The sequence below is a fragment of the Prionailurus viverrinus genome, chromosome C1, assembly GCF_022837055.1.
Source record: "Prionailurus viverrinus isolate Anna chromosome C1, UM_Priviv_1.0, whole genome shotgun sequence".
In the NCBI taxonomy this organism is placed as follows: Eukaryota; Metazoa; Chordata; class Mammalia; order Carnivora; family Felidae; genus Prionailurus; species Prionailurus viverrinus.
The window spans coordinates 189,653,226-189,673,513 of NC_062568.1; the positions used below are offsets into that span (position 1 = coordinate 189,653,226).

Consider the following 20,288-nt stretch of genomic DNA (forward strand, 5'->3'; position numbering starts at 1 on the left):
ATGGGAGGATGACATCACTAAAGAAAACTATATAAAAGGCTAATGAGGGAATGTTATTAACTTCCTGCTAATAAATTTAACAACTCGGATGAAATAGTCAAAGTCCTTGAAAGACCACCAAAGCTCACCCAGGAAGAGATACCATTTCTTCTATATAAACTCTTCTGGAAAATTTGAAGAGGTAGAAATAGTTCCTAATTCATTCTTTGAGACCAACATTACTCTGATACCAAGACCAGATCAAGAGATTATAGAGAAGTATAAAACAATACCCCTTAAGGCAGATATGAAAATTCATAACAAAATTTTAACAAATCAACCCAGTGCTATCATTATGAGGATAACACCTTAAGACCAAGTGCAGAATGCATAAGACCAGGAATGCAAAACTGGCTTAACATTAGAAAATCAAATAATACAATTCTCAATTAATGGACTTTAAAAAACACAACAACACTGTATGATCATCTCAACAGATGCAGAGGAAGTATTTAATAAAATCCAACATCTATTTCTAATATAACTCTCAACGAGCTATAAATAGGAGAGAACATCCTAAAGTTGATAAAGGGTATCTAAGAGAAACCTAAAATAATAATTAATGGTGAAAGACTAAATGTCTTCTTCCTAAGATCAGCAACAAGTTGCTTGTACTACTTGTATTAAACACTGTACTGGAGGTTCTAGCCAGTGCAATATGGCAAGAAAAGCCAATAAAAAGCATCCATATTGGAGGGAGCAAGTAAAAATGTGTTCATTTGCTGATGACATGATCACAGATGTAGAAACTGATGCAATCTACAAAATAGGTACCAAAACAAACTAGTGAATTTAGCAAAGCTGCAGAATATAAGGTCAATGTACAAAAATCAACTGAATTTCTATACACCAGCATTAACAATCCTTTGTAAACACGGGAGGATCTGGAATTTATACACTTCTGGTGAGAATATAAAATGGTACAACCACTTTGGGAAATAGTTTGGTAGTTTCTTAAAACAAACAAAAACAAAAAACAGCTAAACATACACCTACAATCTGATCCAATCATTTTACCACTAGATTTTTACTCAAGAGAAATGAAAGCATATCCATACAAAGATTTGTACATGAATGTTCATAACAGCTTTATTTGTAATAGCCAAAATTTGGAAACAACCCAAATACCCATCAATAGGTGAATGGATAAACAGACTGTGGTATATTTATATAATGGAATACTACTCAGCAATGAATAGGAATAAACTATCAAAATGATGAATTTCAAAATAATTATGCTTCAAGAAAGAAGCTAGTATATACTATATGATTCCGTTTATATAAAAATCTAGAAATTACAAACTATAGTGACAGCAGATCAGTGGTTGCCTGGGGAATAAAGGAGTCAAGGAAAGGTAGGAGGGAGGACCAGAAAGAGACACAAAGAAAATTTGGGGTGTGGTATGTTTATCTCAATTGCATGAGTTTCATGGGTGTATACAAATGTCAAAACTCGACAAGTTGTATACTTTAAATTTGTGCAGTTTACTAAATTTCAATTACAATAAAAAAGAAACAAAATCTTGAGATAAGAAATTAGTTCATAAATAAGAACAACACAATATGCAAAGGGAACAAAACAGGAAAAGGCTCTCAGAAATCATAAATGTGAATATAAAAATAAAGAAGTCAAGGGGCATCTGGGTGGCTCAATCTGTTAAGCACCAGACTTGTAGTTTCAACTCAGGTCATGATCTCATAGTTTCATGAGTTTGAGCCCCACATCTGGCTCTCTGCTGGCAGCACAGAGCCTGCTTGGGATTCTCTCTCTCTCCCTCTCTCTCTGCCCCTCCCCTGCTCATGCTGTCTTTGTCTCTATCAAAATAAACTTAGAGGGGCGCCTGGGTGGCGCAGTCGGTTAAGCGTCCGACTTCAGCCAGGTCACGATCTCGCGGACCGTGAGTTTGAGCCCCGCGTCAGGCTCTGGGCTGACGGCTCAGAGCCTGGAGCCTGTTTCCGATTCTGTGTCTCCCTCTCTCTCTGCCCCTCCCCCGTTCATGCTCTGTCTCTCTCTGTCCCAAAAATAAATAAATGTTGAAAAAAAAAAAAATTTAGGAAAAAAAAAAAAAAAAGGAAAGAAGTCAGTAAGAAAAAAATATCCCAGCAAGTAGAACACTTTGCATAATATAATGGATAAAGAGAAGACCCTAAGAACTTCCAGAGAGAAAAAGACAGTTACACAAAAAGGAATACAAATTAAATTAATAAAAGACTTCTTAACAAGAAGACTAGATGTAGGTCTCCAAAATTCTGAATAAAAATGATTTTCCATTTAGAATTCTCTACCAAACTACCAATCAAGTATGGCAATAAAGACGTTTTCAGATACGGAGGGCCATCCAAATTTATGTCACACTTTCTTAGAAATTCTCAGAGAAGGTGCTCCACCAAAACAGATCAAGAGGAAGAAATAGGGGTCCAGGAACAGGAGTCAACTGAGGAGGGCAGCAAAAAGAAATACCAGGATGATAGCTCTGCAGCAAAGCTGGAGAACAAGCAGTATAAATTGGAGCAGAAGGACGCAAGGCTCTAGGAAGGTCTCCAGAAAAAATTATTAAAGGAATTGATAGATTACTAGGTATGTTTGTGCATTTGTAGAGGGGCACAACCCAGACACACAGACAACATAGATAAGGATATAAACTGCAAAAAGATTAAAGACAAATTAATTTGTAGTTTAAAAAATAAGTGAGGTAGGGGCACCTGGGTGGCTCAGTCACTTGAGCATCTGACTGGCTCAGGTCATGATCTCATGGTTCATGAGTTCAAGCCCCACATCTGGCTCACTGCTATTAGCGCAGAGCCTGCTTTGGATCCTTTGTCCTCTTCTCTCCCCTGCCTGTGCTCGCCCTCTCTCTCTCTGTCAAAAATAAACATTAAAAAAAATAATAATAAATAAAAAATAAGTGAGAGCATGAATTACTCCAGAAAAATAAATTATTCAAGAAAATGAAACTATAGTATCATGCTTGGCTTGGCAGTGAACGATATTTACATAGTTGTAATACTGATGAATACTTAACCACCATAAGGGCAGCTACTCCCAGAAAACAGAAAATAACAAGTGCTGGGAGTGCAGAGAAACTGGAATCCTTGTGCACTACTGGTGGAACTGTAAAATAGTACAACCACTATGTTAAACAGTAAGGAAGTTCCTCAAAAACTTCAAAGTAGAACTACCATACCATCTAGCAATACTTCTGGGTACATATCCAAAAGAATTGAAAGCAGGGTCTTGAGGAGATATCTGCACACCCATGTTCACAGCAGCATCATTCACAATAGCCAAGAAATGGAGGCAACTCAAATGTCTATTGAAGGATGAATGGATAAACAAACTGTGGTATATACATGGAATGGATTATTATTCAGTCATAAGAAGGAAGGAAATTCTGACACATGCTACACCACGGAGGACATTATACTAAATGAAATAAGCCAATCACAAAAAGGTAAGTGCTGTTTGACTCCACTTATATGAGGTATCTAAAATAGGCAAATTCACAGAAACAGAAATTAGCATGGCAGTTACCAGGGTTTATAGGGAAGGGGAAAAGGCTAGTTGTTTTATAATGGGTTTGATAAGATAAGAAAGTTCTGTAGATGTTTTACAACAATGTGAATAAACTTGACACTACTGAACTGCACACTTAAAAACTGTTTAATTGTGGGGTGCCGGGGTGGCTCAGATGGTTGTGTCTGACTCTCGGTTTCAGCTCAGGTCATGATCTCACAGTTCATTGAGTTCAAGCCCAGCATTGGGTTCCATGCTGACAGTGAGGAGCCTGCTTGGGATTCTCTCCCTCTCTCTTTCTCTGTCCCTCCCCTGGTCACGTTCTCCCCTCCACCCCAACTCTCTCTCTCTCTCAAAATAAATAAATAAACTTAAAAAAATGATTTAATTGGTCAATTGGTATTACTTTTCTTACCATAATTTAAAAAAAGATTAATGGGGTCATGTCAGAAGACACAGGAGCCCACTTGAAGGAAGGAGTCCCCACTGGTCAAACTTGAGACAAACAGAATTTTAAAAAGTAATGACTATATATAATGACCACTGTAACATTAATTTTTAAGAATCTATGAGGTAATAGTGATACTAAAAAAATCTTTATAGAAGAATGGAAGGTATTCATTGCAAAAGAAATTATATTAGAAATTATTTAGAAAATGAATACTTTCTATGCAATTCTCTGTGTAGTAGCTGTTAGGCAAGGATCATCAATGAATACTAAAACAATTAAGAATTGTTGTGGAACAGGATATTCAAATGATACCAAAGCAACACCCACAGATGACTTACTAATTACAAAGGGGAAAATGCACCTTACAATGGAAAGATATGACAGTTAACACTTTAACAAAGTGATCAAACTTAGCATCACTGTTAGAACACCATGCCAAAAAGAAAAAAAGAACACCCTGTTACTGTGTGGTGTCCCCTAATCTGATAAAGATCGAATACATAACAGTGCCTATGAATTATACCAGTCAAAAATGCTTACTCTGAATCTAAACCCTCCTCCAGATCCAACTTCCAATATATAGGAAATACAGGGGATAGAGGAACAAGTTAAATGACACCACAGGGAAACAATCAGACACAATTCAGAATGTGAGACAATCTACAAAACAAGTGACCTAGATTAAGAGAGACTAAGGAGACAATAATTAAACACGTGAACCTTGATTCAATCCTGTTTGAACAGTTTACAAGAAGACATTTTGGGGACAACTGGGGAAACTGGAATATAAACTAGATACTAGATGATTTTTAAAAATCATGATCAAGTATATATTTCCAATAAACATAAATAAAAAATGTTTGACCTCACTAATTATTAAAACAAAATATGTTAAAATTTACCTATCAAATTGGTGACAATAAAAATTAATACATTTTTTGGGGGGCAGGACAATCTGGTAACATGTAACAGAGGTTTTTAAAATATTTATATACTTTACCCAGCAATTCCACTTCTAGGTATTCATCCTATAGAAATAAGAGTTGTACATAAATATTTATTGACCAGAATGTTCACTGCAGCATTACTAATGAAAATGGGCACAACCTAATTATCCAAATGGAATAATAAATTATATAATACTTTGTAATCATTAAAAATCTTAATTTGAGATAATTAACATGAAAAGGTCCTTAGAAGACATTAAGTATATGGAAGAGAATAGTTATTTTTTGTGATCCCAGAGGGCACAACTAGGAACTACCACTGGAAACTATAGGGAAGTAGAGTTTGTCTCAGTGTAAGGAATAACTTTCTAACAATCAGAATTTTTTAAACAATGAATGGCCTGCTTCATGAGTTAATGAGTTTTGTGTTATTAGAATTCTAAGCAAAAGCTGAATGGTCACTTGGCAAAGATATACAGAACAGATTTATATGTTAGGAGATTAAAGAGAAGATCTTAATGCTCCTTTTCTACTCTAAGAACTTATAATTCCATATAAAGTTTTCCATTAGCTGGAATGTCAGGAAGGAAGTAGTTGGTAATTCTTTGTAAATGCTATTAAAGACTCACCTGGCATTAAACTAAAAAGAGATTATATTTATATTAGAATACTGGAGTTGAAGGATGACTTGTATTATCATATTCTGTATCAATAACATACACATTATTGATAAAGTGAAAGAACATTAACCCAATGGAGAGAACTCAAACTGAATTGACAGGAACTACATTACTAATTTCTCTGTTTCTAATAAAGAACCTGGAGAGTTATACTTTTCCAAGGTGAAATAGCACTTAACATATCAAAAAGGACAGGAGGCACTATATGCTTCCTCTTTTTGTTTCTGGCTACTCTTTACTTCATATATAAATAGAGGAGGAATAAAATATATCCCCACTCTCCTCTGCAATTTTGTACAGAATCTTTAAACTTTGGACGCATGAGTAGTGGGCAGTGGGAAGTAACACAAAAACATGGTATCACACTGGGTTCCTGGAAAGCAGAAGCAAGTGCTAGAGGACTCTGAAATTTTTAGAATAAAACTGGTGATGATGGCAATTCAAAAAAGAATCCCCTAAAAAACACACTTAAAAAATAATAATAATAACCTTTTATTATGGATATTTTCAAATACACACCAAAGTAGAAAATATAGGGGCGCCTGGGTGGCTCAGTTGGTTAAGCATCCGACTTCAGCTCAGGTCATGATCTCACAGTCCGTGAGTTTGAGCATGTGTCGGGTTCTGTGCTGATGGCTCAGAGCCTGGAGCCTGCTTCAGATTCTGTGTCTCCCTCTCTCTCTGCCCCTCCCCCTCCCACTCTGTCTCTCAAAAATGAATGTTTCAAAAAAAATTAACAAAAAACAAAGTAGAAAATATAATGAATCCCCACATAACTATCACTCAGCTTAATTAATCAACATTTTGTAAAAGTTGTTCCCTCTAATTTTCCAGGGTTTTGGCTTTTTTTTTAAGAGTTGAAAACAAACACCTGACATCATACTACTTTACCTATAAAAACTTCAGTTTGAAAAGATACCCTTTCTTGCAAATAATACCAAGTATTCAATAAATGTTGGCTGCTAGGTACTGTTAGTGGCTAGGTACTGTTCTGTGCATTATACTTGTGCTTACAAGTATTAATTTTCACATATGCTAAACCTCATTATTATACCCATTTTGCAAATGAGAAAACTGAGTTTTATTGGCTCAGGTCACAGAGCCAGTAAGCAGTGGAGTTAGGGTATGAACCCAGAAGTTAACTCTAGATTAGACTTTACTCTCTCAACCACTAAAGTATGCTGTCTTTCCCCTATGCATGTTATTCTAGCTGTTTCTTATGGGATATAGATTATTATGGTAAAGTGGGAGAGGAACTGCTAAGTGGGAAAGAGACTGGAAAGACGCTGTAACATGAGTAGCTTGCTCATTGCGTTTCTTGTGAAATTTTCTCTTCTAAATGCCCCAAACGAGAAGGGAAATATAATTGGGTATCATCAGTGTGAATTGCCTAGGACATAAAAGAAAGTCACCTCACAGAGGGAAAAGCAATGCTCAAGTCTCTTCCACAGAGGTTAAACACACACAAACTTCTTTCAATCTGCCCCTCCAGTTAATGACCCGCAGCGAGGGGGTCTGGGCCGATGGGAGAGGGGTGTCTCTAGTTCCACCAGACCTTTAAAATGGTTCAAACAAGGGGCACGTGGGTGGCTCAGTTGGTTAAGCATCCTACTCTTGATTTTGGCTCATGCCATGATCACACAGTTCATGAGTTTGAGCCCTGCGTCGGGCTCTGTGTTGACAGTGTGGAGCCTACTTGAGAGTCTCTTTCTCGCCCTCTCTCTCTCTCTAAATAAATAAACTTAAAAAAAACCAAAACTTTAAAATAGTTCAAACAAAGAGATCTCACAAGCAGAGGGCTGAGCCATCAGTACAAGCAGTATTTGATTCCTTAATGAAGTCTTTGAAGAAAAAATAAAAGGACCTGGAAAAAAAACTTCTTCTGGCTGATGCCTCAGTTCCAAAACTACTAATTAAAGATTTGTTTAAAAAAAAAAAAAAAAAAGGGATGGGAGTAGTCTCCTCCGAATCTTTGGTCAAGAATTCTCCTAAAACTCTTACTAGTAATTTATGACAGATCTTAGAATAACAGAATTATTTTCCCCATGGAGCCTACCTAGGGTGTCCTCCACTCTCCCCAAACACAAACAGAAGGGCTTCTTCCTTGTTCCTAGTGCACGTTATACATAATTCTCTTAGAACACTAATCAATATTGTGGTATAATCATCTTTACCTTCTCTGGACTATCAATTCCTAGAAAGCTAGGACCCTACTTTGGTCCTCTTTACATTTCAAATTCCTAATCTTCAAACCTAGCATCACTGAAAATATTTGAGGAAGATTTGCTAAATGAATAGAGAAAGAAGCTGAGGATGACCAAATATGGAGTGATATTTAGGAGAAGATAACTTTTATCAGTACCTCTCTAACCTCAGCCCCTTCAGTATAGCCCACAAGTTCCCCTCCCTTTAGGAGTTTTCCCACCAGCTACTAGTCCAGGATGAATGATAACAGGGCCTATATCTTTTGAGGGCTGGAGAAAGAATCCGGCCACTTTGCTTTGTAATAGCTTTTAATGAACTAGGGAGAACTCAGCTTGAAGAATCTGGAAGGTAGTCAAAACCTTTTAGGAGCTTTTATTCAAATGCAAATACAGAATATTATTTGAAATGCCTGCCTTTTTACATTTAAATCCTGAAGGAAACAGGGAAAATAAATAATTCTACATAAAACACTAGTGATTACTAAGCAGCCCTTGGTCATCCACTTCTATTTTTCAGACAAAAAAATTCCCTATCAGAAAACTACAGGTCTGGTTACAGCCCTCAGCCATGGAAGACGCACTCTTCACATAGTGGTATGAGTCTCCTTGGACCCCTCTCTAATACAGGTTAGCCAAACCACTTGGGGAATTATTTGGTTAGGCAATCTTTTAAAGTAAAAATCTTCGGGTAAAGAAGTTATCTTTCTCATCGATTTTAGAAAATTCAAAATAATCTCCCAGTTTAATCTATATTACACTGGAAAAAAAAAAGAAGTCCCATCACATCTTTTACATGCCATTCTCTGGTTACCATGTTACCTTGGTTAGTGTCCTTTGGGTGTTCTATATGAGCAATGACTTCCTTGAGATAACTTTGCTTCTGCTTTTCTAGATCTGATTGTGAAAACGTCGGAACATTAGTCCTTGAACAAAGCAAACCGGGAGGAAAAACAGCCCATTAGAACCATGAGTGTAGTGTTTATAGAGAGAAGTCATATATTGCTGATCAGTTAGAACAACTAACTTTCAGAGGCAAAATACTCTTTAAGATCCAGTGACAGAAGACAGTGTTAGTCACATAGTATAAAGCTGAAATCAAGTATGGAGCTGAGAAAAAAAGGAAGATGAGAAACAGATACAACCTCCTGTTAACAAGGCATAGGAAAGTGAAGATTATCCAGTCCCCAGAGAAAGTAAGCACTTGTTGAGTAATTCAAGGTTAATCAAGAAATAACTTCACAGAGCCACAGAAAAACTCAAAGAGATAAAGACCAAAAAGAACCAGCTGGGTGTGGCAGTTAGAATACTGGTGACCTTGGCAAGAACAATTTTTGGCCCTTGCTCATCCTGTTTGCACTGTACTATGGAGTCAGTGGATTAGAATATGGAGATAATAAATTCATAACTGTTCTAAGTAGCCTGACTTGGCTCTTTGGTATAACTTCCACTGTAAGTAATTCACCAAGTTTCCCTCAATTGTGCAAAGAAAACAAAACAAACAAAAAAACTGGGATTAAGGATAGCAGTCAAAGGAAACTTTAGCCTTATTTCTAATACATTAAAAAGAATTTAAAGCAGAGGAGAGCCTGGGTGGCTCATTTGGTTAAGCTTCCGACTCCTGACTTCAGGTCAGGTCATGGTCTAGTGGTTTGTGGGTTTGAGCCCTGCTAGGGCTCTGTGCTGGTGGTGCAGAGTGCTTGGGATTCTCTCTCTCCCTCTGCCCTGTGTGCTTTCTCTCTCTCTTTCAAAATAAACTTAAAAAAAATTTAAAGCAAAATAAATATAATATCTGTGTAATAAAAAAAATTTTTTTAATCCCTTTGTAGGGAAGTCAATCTGACTCAACCTAAAAAATAGCTCTGCTATGGGGCACCTGGGTGGCTCAGTCGGTTAAGCATCTGACTTCGGCTCAGGTCACAATCTCACAGTTCGTGGGTTTAAGCCCCGCGTCGGGCTCTGTGCTGACAGCTTGGAGCCTGGAGCCTGCTTCGATTCTGTGTCTCCCTCTCTCCCTCTGACCTTCGCCTGTTCACACTCTGTCTCCCTCTCTCTCAAAAATAAATAAACATTAAAAAAAAAAAAAAAAAGCTCTGCTAATTGAAAAGGCCCATGTAGAGACACTGCCATCTCCTGGCAACAAGAGAACAGATTGTAAAGTGACCCAAATCTGCAACCTCTACTAGAATTTTCCCTCAAGGACAGCTGCATTCAAGTTGGAAGAGATGACTAAATGATCTTCTCATAGTTGTATTTTAATGTTTGTGTTCAAATTATTCTAACTTCCTATCGTACCTGTGACCAGGCTTCCCCATACACAGGAAAAGAAATCTTACATTTATACAGTGTTTTCACTAATAGGTCTTTCTGACTCTTCAAAATAACTGTGAGAAACAGCAGGGAAGGCATCATTCGCCTCATTTTGTTGACAAATAAACATAGATTATTTGACTTGCCCAAGGTTAGACAGCTACACGTTAGTGGTCTCAGAACTTAAAGTATGCTTACTCCTGGTGCATGGTTTTATTCCACATTAAGGGGAAATGGAGGAGTGGAAGACAGAAATTGAAGAGAACCAACAGAAACCAGAATATTATCATACTGTTACCTTCTTTTGGCTTGCAGAACAGGTATGACTTTGCCTAGTCTTCTCTCGTTGACTTTCGGCTTCCCAGAATCCTTGTCAAGAACATCCTGCTTTCATTCAAAGCAGAAGATAGTCATAAAAAAAAAAACAAACAAAAAACTGAAAACACCATTTACAGACATATTCTTAAACTATAGGCTACAAAGGCATATTCCTGTACCCTACTGTGTAACAGGCACTATAGCAGATGCCTTAAATGAGATAATAACTAATTTTAAGGAAAAGAAAGAAACCCTAAGTTGTATGTCCATTTGACAGGGAATCAGGCTTAAAGAGGTTAGGTAAATTGTCGAAGATTTTTTAGCTCTTCAGTGGCTGATCAGGTGCTGTATCTCATTTAGCATAGCAACCAGAGATTGAGACTTAGAGTTAAAACCCCCAAAAAAGGAAAAGTAATAGTAATATCATCATTATCTTAGTAATTAGCCAATAATAGCAATTTAATAGTATATACCAGTTACCATATAGACATTATTTCATTAATCCTTACCATATATGTGTGAAGTATTATTTAGTCCAATTTATAGATAAGAAATATGAGAGAACAGAGAGGCTAAATAATTTTCCCAAGGTCACAGTTCTAGTCAGGGTTCAAATCCCAATTTGTTTGATGAATACAAAGCTTTGCTATACAGCTTGTGAATGAAAATAATTTTTCTCTTTACCTTGAAAAAATATACGTACTTTGTTTGATGAACTGGAAACAACTGGAAACGTCATTTCACAATTTGATTTATGTGATCCATTTTTCCAGGATGACCCCAAATGAGGAGTCTCTGAATTGTCCAAGATCTGAGAGAATACAGGTGTAGCTTTCTTACTGTCAGGCATATTTTTATCAGACACAGTTTGCTGAAAGTTTCTGTCTGGAGAAGAGAGCGGGGGCATATCCCAAGCAGAATTATTAGGACTGATCCCTTCAGACTCAGTGCAGAGTTTGCTCTCATTTAGGCTAAGACCATCTTCTCTCATCTCTTCCCCAAGGGAGGAGGGCTTTTCAAGATCTTTGGATAAATCAGTCTTGTCCTTATCAAGCACAGCATCACAAACTGTTGGATTAAATGGTGCAACTGTTACTTTTACAAGATTCTTTTCTAGTGCAAAGTGTCTGTTTAACGGTTTAGTAGGAGTTGGGCCATGACCAACTGATGTACTTAGTTGAGGTAGTTTTAAGAGGCCAGGGGTCTCAGCTACTGGTCCCAAGGTGTATGATGAATTTTTCTCTTGGGAAGTATCAAATAGAATTTGATCCCCTTTCCCTCCCTTTTCAACGTGACTGCTGTCATCTTTAAGCAACCCTCCTCCCCAAGAAAAGTGCTCATTTGATAGGTCATCATCCTTCAAGAGCTCCTGAATATCTTCCTCTGTGAAACTGAAATGGCCATCATCTTCTTCTCCCTCAGACAGATCCAGCAAGGAGTCATCCAATCCATCCTCATCCGAGGATCCCCATGAAAATGGGGCATTGTCTTTAGGCAAAAGAGAAGTCCCAGAAGACTGTTCAGAGGGCACTAGTGAGCAAGTCATATCTGGAAAAATAAGAAACAGTTTCACCAAGGTACAGGAAATCCCTATATCAACTTCTGTTTTATAGAGGTAGTATCCTAATATTTCAAATTCTTTGCACCATGACTTATAACATGAGAAAGAATTTTAAGATATTTAACCTTACCAGAATCATGGAAATACACATTCGAACAGTGACATGCTTTTTTCCTAACAAAATAGTAAAAATTAAGATGTCACAATATCTAAGTTGGTAAGGATGTAGGAAACAAGCGCTCTCACAATCAGAGTAAGAATATTAAGTCAGCACAATATTTTGTGGAGAGTAATTTGCAATACCATTTGACCCCACAATTTTACTTCTGGCAATTTTTCCTACAGTAGTACCTATACAAATGCACATCGATACATTTATAAGGATGTTCAAAGCAGAATTATTCAAAATAGCCAAATATTGGAGAGAACCTTAATGTCCATGACCGGAACTATTTAGTGGAATCATGGTACACTCATTCTATGGGATACTTTACAACTATTTAAAAACACAATGAAATGGATCACTATATACTAGCATGGAATAATATCCACAACATAGAAGGAAAACAAATATATATTGTGTAAAATGCTTGGATTTTCAGTTTACACTTTGAAAAAACAAACACGTATAACTTTTAAAGTTAAAAAAAAAACTTTAAGAATACAAGAATTGTCTTCCATACTGTGTGGAGCTGCTGGCGTGATCTCTTTGCCACGAGACCAAATGGAAAAAGGTTTCAGCTCCTGCTAGCTGTTCCTTTCAGGAGACTTGTCAAAATGATTGACTCCCACCTTCCTGCAGGCACAAAGAAAATTAGAGGATCTTCTCATCACTTTCAACTCTGCTAATTACAAAGTCAACTGTATTATGCTTTAAGGTGCTCCACCTATTAATTTTGATCTTGATTTTTTTTAAATACCAGAAAGTTGGATTTTGAGTCAAGAACATCAAAGAAAAATCTTTAGAGGGAAAATTATGCAACTAAGGAACTAGTTTTGTTCCTCCCAACAATTTGTTCTTTCTTGAGAATTATCATCTGCTCCCGTAAGACAAATACTGGCTTGGGAGTCTTGAGACCTTGCTTATAGTCCTGGTTCTGTCACTAACCAGCTGTAATAATTTGGGCAAGTCACTAAATCCCTGGATTTGTCTCATTTATAAAATGGGAAAGGGGTGGGAAGGCAGACTAGGCAATGTCTAAGATCCCACCAAGATCTAGAAGTTCATCATGATCACACATACCAACATCTCATTTTCAGTTTATATATAAATGCAAAGAACAGATCCAGAAAAATATAAAACTGATGACTGTTATAACCTATGATGGGACCAAGAGATCTCAAGGGAAGACTTCAGTGTCATTCTGAATAATGTCAACTATTCTACTTGAATATTTGTATATTACTTATGTAATCAAAACCTAGCTTTTACACAGTGATGGACCTAATCGAAATTATTTTCTAGATGGTAAAGGTCATAAAGCTTGTATTTCACACATCACGTCAACATCTGAGAAGCTATTAAGAAATGCTTATACACTAAACTCAATTTCAAAAACTCCCTGTTAGCCTTTTAACTGTGATTTCCCCCCACCCCACTTTTCCTTCACACTCTGAATTTTAGCTTTAGTTCATGCACTCTTTCAGAAAACATTTTCTGAGCTACTATCATCACACAATACTGAGCAAGACATATTTCTATATGACTTCTTAAAAACAAAGATACAGTTTCCTACCTTGGTAGGAAGACAACATTGAAAGTTATGCACTAATATCAGAAAATATAAAATGGTATGAATAATAAAGTACTAGAGAATGAGAAGAAAAAGAGAGGTATTACAGAACACTAGCATTAGAAAGGATTTACATAGTTAACCATACTGTATTTTTATATTTGAAAGTTGCTTGAGACAGTAGATCTTAAAAGTTCTCATCACAAGGAAAAATTTATAACTGTGAGTTGGTATGTGTTAACTACTCTTACTGTGGTAATCATTTAGCATTATGTACATACATCATTATGTTGTATGCCTTAAACTAATACAGTGCTATATGTCAATTGTATCTCAACAAAACTAGGGGTAAAATAAATTTTAAAAAAATTAAAGAAGGAACTTAAACTTACCCATCTTATGAGATGGGACAAAAAGAAATATTAAGTACCTATTATAAACCAGTCACTACGAGACATTTTACGACTTCTAATTTCACTCAACATAACTCCACAATATTAAACTAAGCTTTCTGTTGCATTTAAACTTAGGGCTGCTGAGACTTTTTATCTTATTTTACCAATATTCCAGCATTGTTGTGAGAGAGTTCCAGGCACTGCAGGCACTGAAACAGGTGCCTCTATGAAGAAAAAGTAATTTCTCTGCACAGTGACTGGGTTATTTTATATTATTTCTTTAGGCAGCAGTAAGAAAAAGTTTATATGTAAAGTTTGTAGGTGTAAAGCACAAGTATCATAGGCACCGGGTTAAGCAGCTTTATTTCTGAGAAGCCCTTTCTAAGCCACTATCTCCATTCTCATTCAAACTTCTTCCAAAAGGTCTAGTTCAAGCAGTTGGCTTGCCCAAATGAAGAGTTCAATAAATGTTCACTCTTAGGAAACTCAGGTTAAGAAGCATTAAGAGGAGTGCCTGGATGGCTTAGTCTGTAAAGCATGTGGCTCCTGATCTCAGGGTCGTGAGTTCGAGCCCTATGCTGGGTGCAGAGATTAAAAAATAAAATCTTAAAAAAAAAAAAAAAAAAAAAAAAAGGCAGGAAGTAACTTAACCAAGCACACAGAGCTAATAATGCTAGAACAAGGATCTAAACCCAGGTCTAATTCCAAAGGTAATGCTTTTTTCCTGCTACCCTTGTCAGAGATTTGCCCAGGGTCAGTCAGCAAATGGCAGAGCTTTCCAATTTCACACTCTCTAACATACTATGAAAGATAAAGATACTGAAGAGGGCTTTTAATCCCTCAGCAAAAATAACTTAAGCCACTTTATTAAACACAGGCTTCCCCGGACTTCCCAGGTAGAACAGAAGAACATGAGAAATACTCCTGAATGCAGCCAAACCTCACTGGAAGACAATCATGGTTATTGGCAAACTTTACTGTGCACACATAGGATCAATATCCTTCACAAGAACTGAAAACATCAATCCCTCTACTACATGACATCCAGAAGCACAGAGCTGGCTCTTCTGAGTTTCTTTCAGAGAATGTTCCAATAGGTTTGGGAGCAAAATTATGCAAAACAACACAATATACAGATAATTTTTAACTTGCACAAATCATTCTCTCCACAATTTTATTTCCTCATTAAAAATGCTTTTTATTATACATAACTTAAAACATATACAAAAATCACAACAGTATAACAAACTCTCATAGATCTACCACTCAGCCCCAAGTATCAGCCCATAGTAAATCTTGTCCCATCCACTTCCCCCCTTTACTGGATTATTTTGAAGCAAATCCCAGGCATCACATCATTTCATCTGTAAATAACAGGAATTCCTTATCATAAAATACATGGTTCAGGTTTCCAATTATTTTATAAATGTCTTATTTTTTAAGATTGAAAAAAATCGGTTTCCATATAAGTCCACACACTGCAATTGGCTGACATGTTTTATATTTTAATCTATAGGTTCCCCATCTTTTTTTTCCTTGCAATTTGTTAAAGAAACAATACCAGATAGATATATACCAGATATATATTATATTATATAATATAATAAATATGCATGGGACTAGGAAGCACAAAATTCAGGATAGTGGTTACTTCTGGTGGTAGAGAGGGAAGAGGAAGGTCAAGGGGGCATGAGTACCTTCAATTCTATCTGTAATGTTTTACTTCTTAAAAAATAAATAGATAAATAAATAAATAAATAAATAAATAACAAAAAGACCTCCAAGAAATATGGCGGAGGGTACCTGGCTGGCTCAGTCAGTAGACCTTGAGACTCTTGATCTTGGGGTCATGAATTCGAGCCCCATGTTAGGTGTGTAGAAACTACTTAAAAAAAAATATGGCAACATAATGAAAGTAAAATAAAGGAAGTTATGTTCCCATTCCAAGGGGGAGGCAAGAAAGTTAATCATTCCTCTAAGTTCCATCCTAGGCCCTGAAACACCTGATAACATCTAAGACAACTGGATCCCAAACATGTTCCAGGACATTAGCTCCAAACCTTGGCCAACACTGGCATCAATACCTCCTCCCTTTGGTAATTTATGGAATAACACCTATTGTTCTCCTGACACTCACTTTTGATCAGAGGCTATGTTGGGTTCTTGAAAGAACATGCACCCTGGACCCCCTTCCAATATAAATTCATAACCCCAAGTGACAGAGAGACTCACTTTTCCTTTTCCAAGTCTCCCAGACACTCCATCTGCTCTACTCTCTCACTTACACTATTCAATGAACTCTGTTCTCACTTCCTCCTGGCTCACATTTGATTTCTATCCTGAACTAAGCCAAGGACTCTCTTGAGCCTCAGACCCCTCTGAGTCCTCAGATTCAGCTTGCCTACATCAATAAGAAAGATAAAGCTGAATGGTGTGCATAATGGTATTATTTTGTTACTTCCTACAAATTTCATATGCTTAAAATATTGAATAAAAATATTTCTAAATTAAGAAGCCAGTGGAGAAAGACAATGATTACATTCTGAAGTTTCAAATGTCCTCTTCTGTACAATAGAGACCATCACAGTAGCTACCTCATAGTGTTTTTGCCAGAATTAAATGAGACCGTGAACATAGAGCACTTAGCACAATAGAAGCACAATGGAAAAGCTAAATAAGTACTGGCTATAGTTTCTATTTCATCCCACATCATCACCTCCCTGACCCCTAGAGAATCTTAAGGAAGCATAGAAATGGTAGGAAAGAGTGCTAATCTAATAGAGAACTCCCCCTAGGTCCTTGCTTGTTAAGAAATTATCCAGTATACTCTAATCTCTTCTAGTTTAACCCAGCATTCAACCATATTGCCACTGAATCAAAGACCAGGCTGTGTGCACGTCTGAAATATCAGGCAAATCCTGCAAATTAATGGTTACTGAAGTGTCTTGTATAGAGGAACTGCACTAAAATTCAGAGACCTCCGCAAGTCACTGAAAGTCTCTGAACCTCAATACAGATGAGAACACTCATCTGAAAAATGGGGGATAATTATACACTGTTAACTTCAAACACCGATTATGAAGATCAAATGAGGGGATGTTTATGAAAGCACTCTAAACCTAAAAGCCCTATACTAATGAAAGTTGGTATTTAATGAATTTGCAAGAGGTGGGGGGAAAAAAAACTCAGATAAAATTAAGTTCTAAAATGAAGTTCCACAAGACGGCCTTAGTACTTCTCTGTCTGCCATTCTACCATTAGCTGACTTTCTTGGCACTTGCTTTGTAACTGCCACCTAAAATGAGATCTCTTTATTTTTAAGGGAAGAGTATTTTTCCCATCTCCAAGTCTGTCTCTTATTCCTCTGCTCCCCATCCCTTCTGTGACCCTATTCTGTCCTTCCATGTCTCTCCCACCTGTCCACCCCCTTCTTCACACTTCAGTTTACCACCCCCTCGCTCTGTTCTCGAACCACCTAGCTGCAACCTCAGAAACTGGTTCCCTTTCTATTTTTATCGTACCTAAGAAAACCTATTGCCTTAAAGCACAGAGCCTTATTTTATTCAGGCCACTAAAACTGCAACACCAGACACAACCCCATATCCCTCTTTCAAGGTTCTAAAACCAAGACCATTACCAAGCTATGGCCAAGAGCAAAGAATATTTCCAAGGGACAGGCCTTTGATTTCCAACCTTTCCCATATCCAATACATGTGAGGCACGCGGCACAAGACACTCACTAGGCTTTATCTCTCTATAAAATGGGCATAACATTTAAACAAAATCAAAGTGAACTGAAATTATCTGTAAGAATTCTGCAACTTCCTTTGAAGTAACTGGAAACACCGTAGGACAGAAAAACAACCTAGGGCTGGAAATCTCTGCTTTAGGTTAACATTTCACTAGATATGGATTCCAGGACTCTCATCCCACAGGGGCATAAAAACTAAATATTAAAAAAATGCAGCAACAGGTTTCTTCTTTAGAAGAAAATGTCTTTAAACTAATTTAGGCAGGATTGCCAAAGATCGCAGCCTCTAACAAATCCAGAAGAAACTGGAGATCAGGGTGGGGCAGCAGGTGAGCAATTCAATCACTTCTTTCCCTTCTCCGGGGCCCCCGCTGCGGTGCCAACTACCCTCCCTCCGCCCAAGAAAGAACTGGTAGCACCACCAGTCCCGAGAACCCCTCCGGGCCCAAGTCCACCCTTCGTAGGACACTACTTGGGCTCCCCCTGCTCTTCCTTACGAATGCAACGGCCCCAGCACAGCATCGCCCTTGGGGCTGGGCCTTCTCTCTTCCCTTCTTCCCTCCCCCGAAAACACCAAGAAACTCCCGCCTCCCGGTGGAAGGCGGGAGAAGCGCGGGCTTGCTCCGCGCCCCTCCCCCCGGAGGGGCCAAACCGACCTCCTCCGCAGGCCTCGGTGGTGCACCCCTCACCCTGATAGTGACCACCCACACCCACACTTCCGCGGGACCCACGCCCCGCCAGCCCTAGGGGTGGGTCATCCTCTCCTCCGCCCTTAAGGGGCTGCTGTAAGACCACGATCTTCTCCCTAGCAACAGCCCCCCAAGTGGGGCATGGAGCAGCAGCACCCCCAACCCACCTAACACACCCATCCTCCCACCCCCACTGGGCAGGGAGACGGACGGCGCTCTCCACCTCGCTGGTGACCCAACAGCCTCCCTCTTCCTCAGCAGGGTGAGGGGCATCTGTCGCCAGCCGACGTGGAGGTGGGGCGCAGGGACACTCCCCCTCCCGCCGCCATCACCTCAGGAACGACAACGAGCCCTTTCCCAGCAGGGCGAAGGCCTCCTAACCCTTCAACAGGGTGGACAGACATGTACGGCCCCCTGGAGAAGCAACAGGCGCCCCCATCCCCCCTCCCAGCCGGGAACGCTGACCCCTTCATCCCTCCTGCTCTTCACCTCCGGAAGCGGGGCCGAAGCCTGTGCGAACGACTGCGCCTCACTCCGCCCCCTGCGCCATTTTATCGCCCCCTCCCCGACCTCCCCCACCCCTAGCCAACTGGGCCAGCGCAAGGGGGAGGGCAAACAGGCAGTGATTGGCAGGAAGCCGCCCCGCCCCTCAGGGGGTTGTGCCCCGCGCAGGCGCGGCGACCCCGCCCCCGTACCGCCTATCCTGCCTACTGGCTCCTCCCCTTCTCGTCTCATCGACCCGCTCGACTCTCAGCTGCTCCTGACTCTTCCCTGGCCGCTCTCAGGCGAAGGGTCCAGGCCGAGCAAGCCGAGCGACGAGCTCAGCTGATGCAACCTAACTGGGCCCGCGTGCCACTTCCCGGCACGCGGCGGCGGCGGCGACCGAGGAAGCGGCGCGGTGCTGGCCTGAGCGCGGGAAGCAGGGGCGACGGTGCCATGGGGGACGCTCCGAGCCCTGAAGAGAAGCTGCACCTTATCACCCGGAACCTGCAGGTAGGGCCTCGGGGTTGGAAATGCGCTGTCAAGGACTGGGGGGCTCGAGGTCCAGTGACCCTGAGTGCCACTACAGGGTCCTAACTGTGTGGGGTCGGGGGCTCCGCACCGAGGCAATTCAGAGAGACTGCTGGTTGGTCGGTCAGTCGTTCAGTCAAGCAGCAGTCATCTGGGTCCCACAGAAATGACAGTGGGCTCACCTGTGTGCAGTCACCTTGTATTGAGCAAAGCTTTGAATCTAGGGCTGCTACCCCACCCACCCTATTATGTGCCAGGCGATACGTCAGGGCCCTGCCCTCCCAGGGCTTGTCTGGAGAGGGAATCAGACGTTAAGAATAACCCATAATTCAGGCACTTAGTTACAGTTGAAACAAGGACTGTCAAGTACTACCCGTGGAGCTTTGGGAGGAATTTAGGGGAGAGGGCTGGGGCAGTGTCAGGGAAGGCTGAGGAAGTGATCTCTGAACTGCGCCTTGGCGATGCAAATCACTTCACTCCACATCTGTTCCTGCTGTTTCCAGGAACTGCGGGAGTAGAAGTTAACCAGCAGAAGAATGGGTCGGGGGGGGGGGGGGGGGGGGAGGGCGGGGAGCATTTTAGGTAAGAACCCAGGTCAAGACCCAGAGGGGAGAAAGAACACTGGTTCAGAGAGAAGGCTAAATTCGCAGGAGTAGGATAAGCAAAGTGCAGATCAAACCCTTAATAA

General features: G+C 39.6%; 2 protein-coding genes across 15 annotated transcripts in view; one reads left to right on the forward strand and one right to left on the reverse strand.

Moving 5' to 3' along the window:
* S100PBP (S100P binding protein) overlaps window positions 1–20,288 on the reverse strand; it is a 46,388-nt gene that overhangs the window by 16,314 nt on the left and 9,786 nt on the right. For 2 of the 13 annotated variants that reach the window (XR_007155097.1, XM_047872999.1), the window contains exons 2-6: window positions 12,705–12,817; window positions 11,164–12,008; window positions 10,441–10,529; window positions 8,655–8,758; window positions 5,005–5,032 (exon numbers count right to left, since the gene is read on the reverse strand). Coding sequence is in view for 12 of the 13 variants with exons in the window: in XM_047872999.1 (XP_047728955.1) it covers window positions 5,028–5,032; window positions 8,655–8,758; window positions 10,441–10,529; window positions 11,164–12,006 (1,041 nt within the window). In the remaining variant the exon portion in view is untranslated. The other 11 variants (XM_047872987.1, XM_047872993.1, XM_047872994.1 and 8 more) reach the window with 10 other exon arrangements.
* YARS1 (tyrosyl-tRNA synthetase 1) overlaps window positions 19,378–20,288 on the forward strand; it is a 29,343-nt gene continuing 28,432 nt past the window's right edge. Inside the window, exon 1 of one of the 2 annotated variants that reach the window (XM_047872985.1) lies at window positions 19,378–19,582. In XM_047872985.1, coding sequence (XP_047728941.1) covers window positions 19,418–19,582 — 165 coding nt within the window. In that variant the 5' untranslated portion in view covers window positions 19,378–19,417. The remainder of the gene's footprint in view (window positions 19,583–20,288) is intronic. The other variant, XM_047872986.1, reaches the window with a different exon arrangement.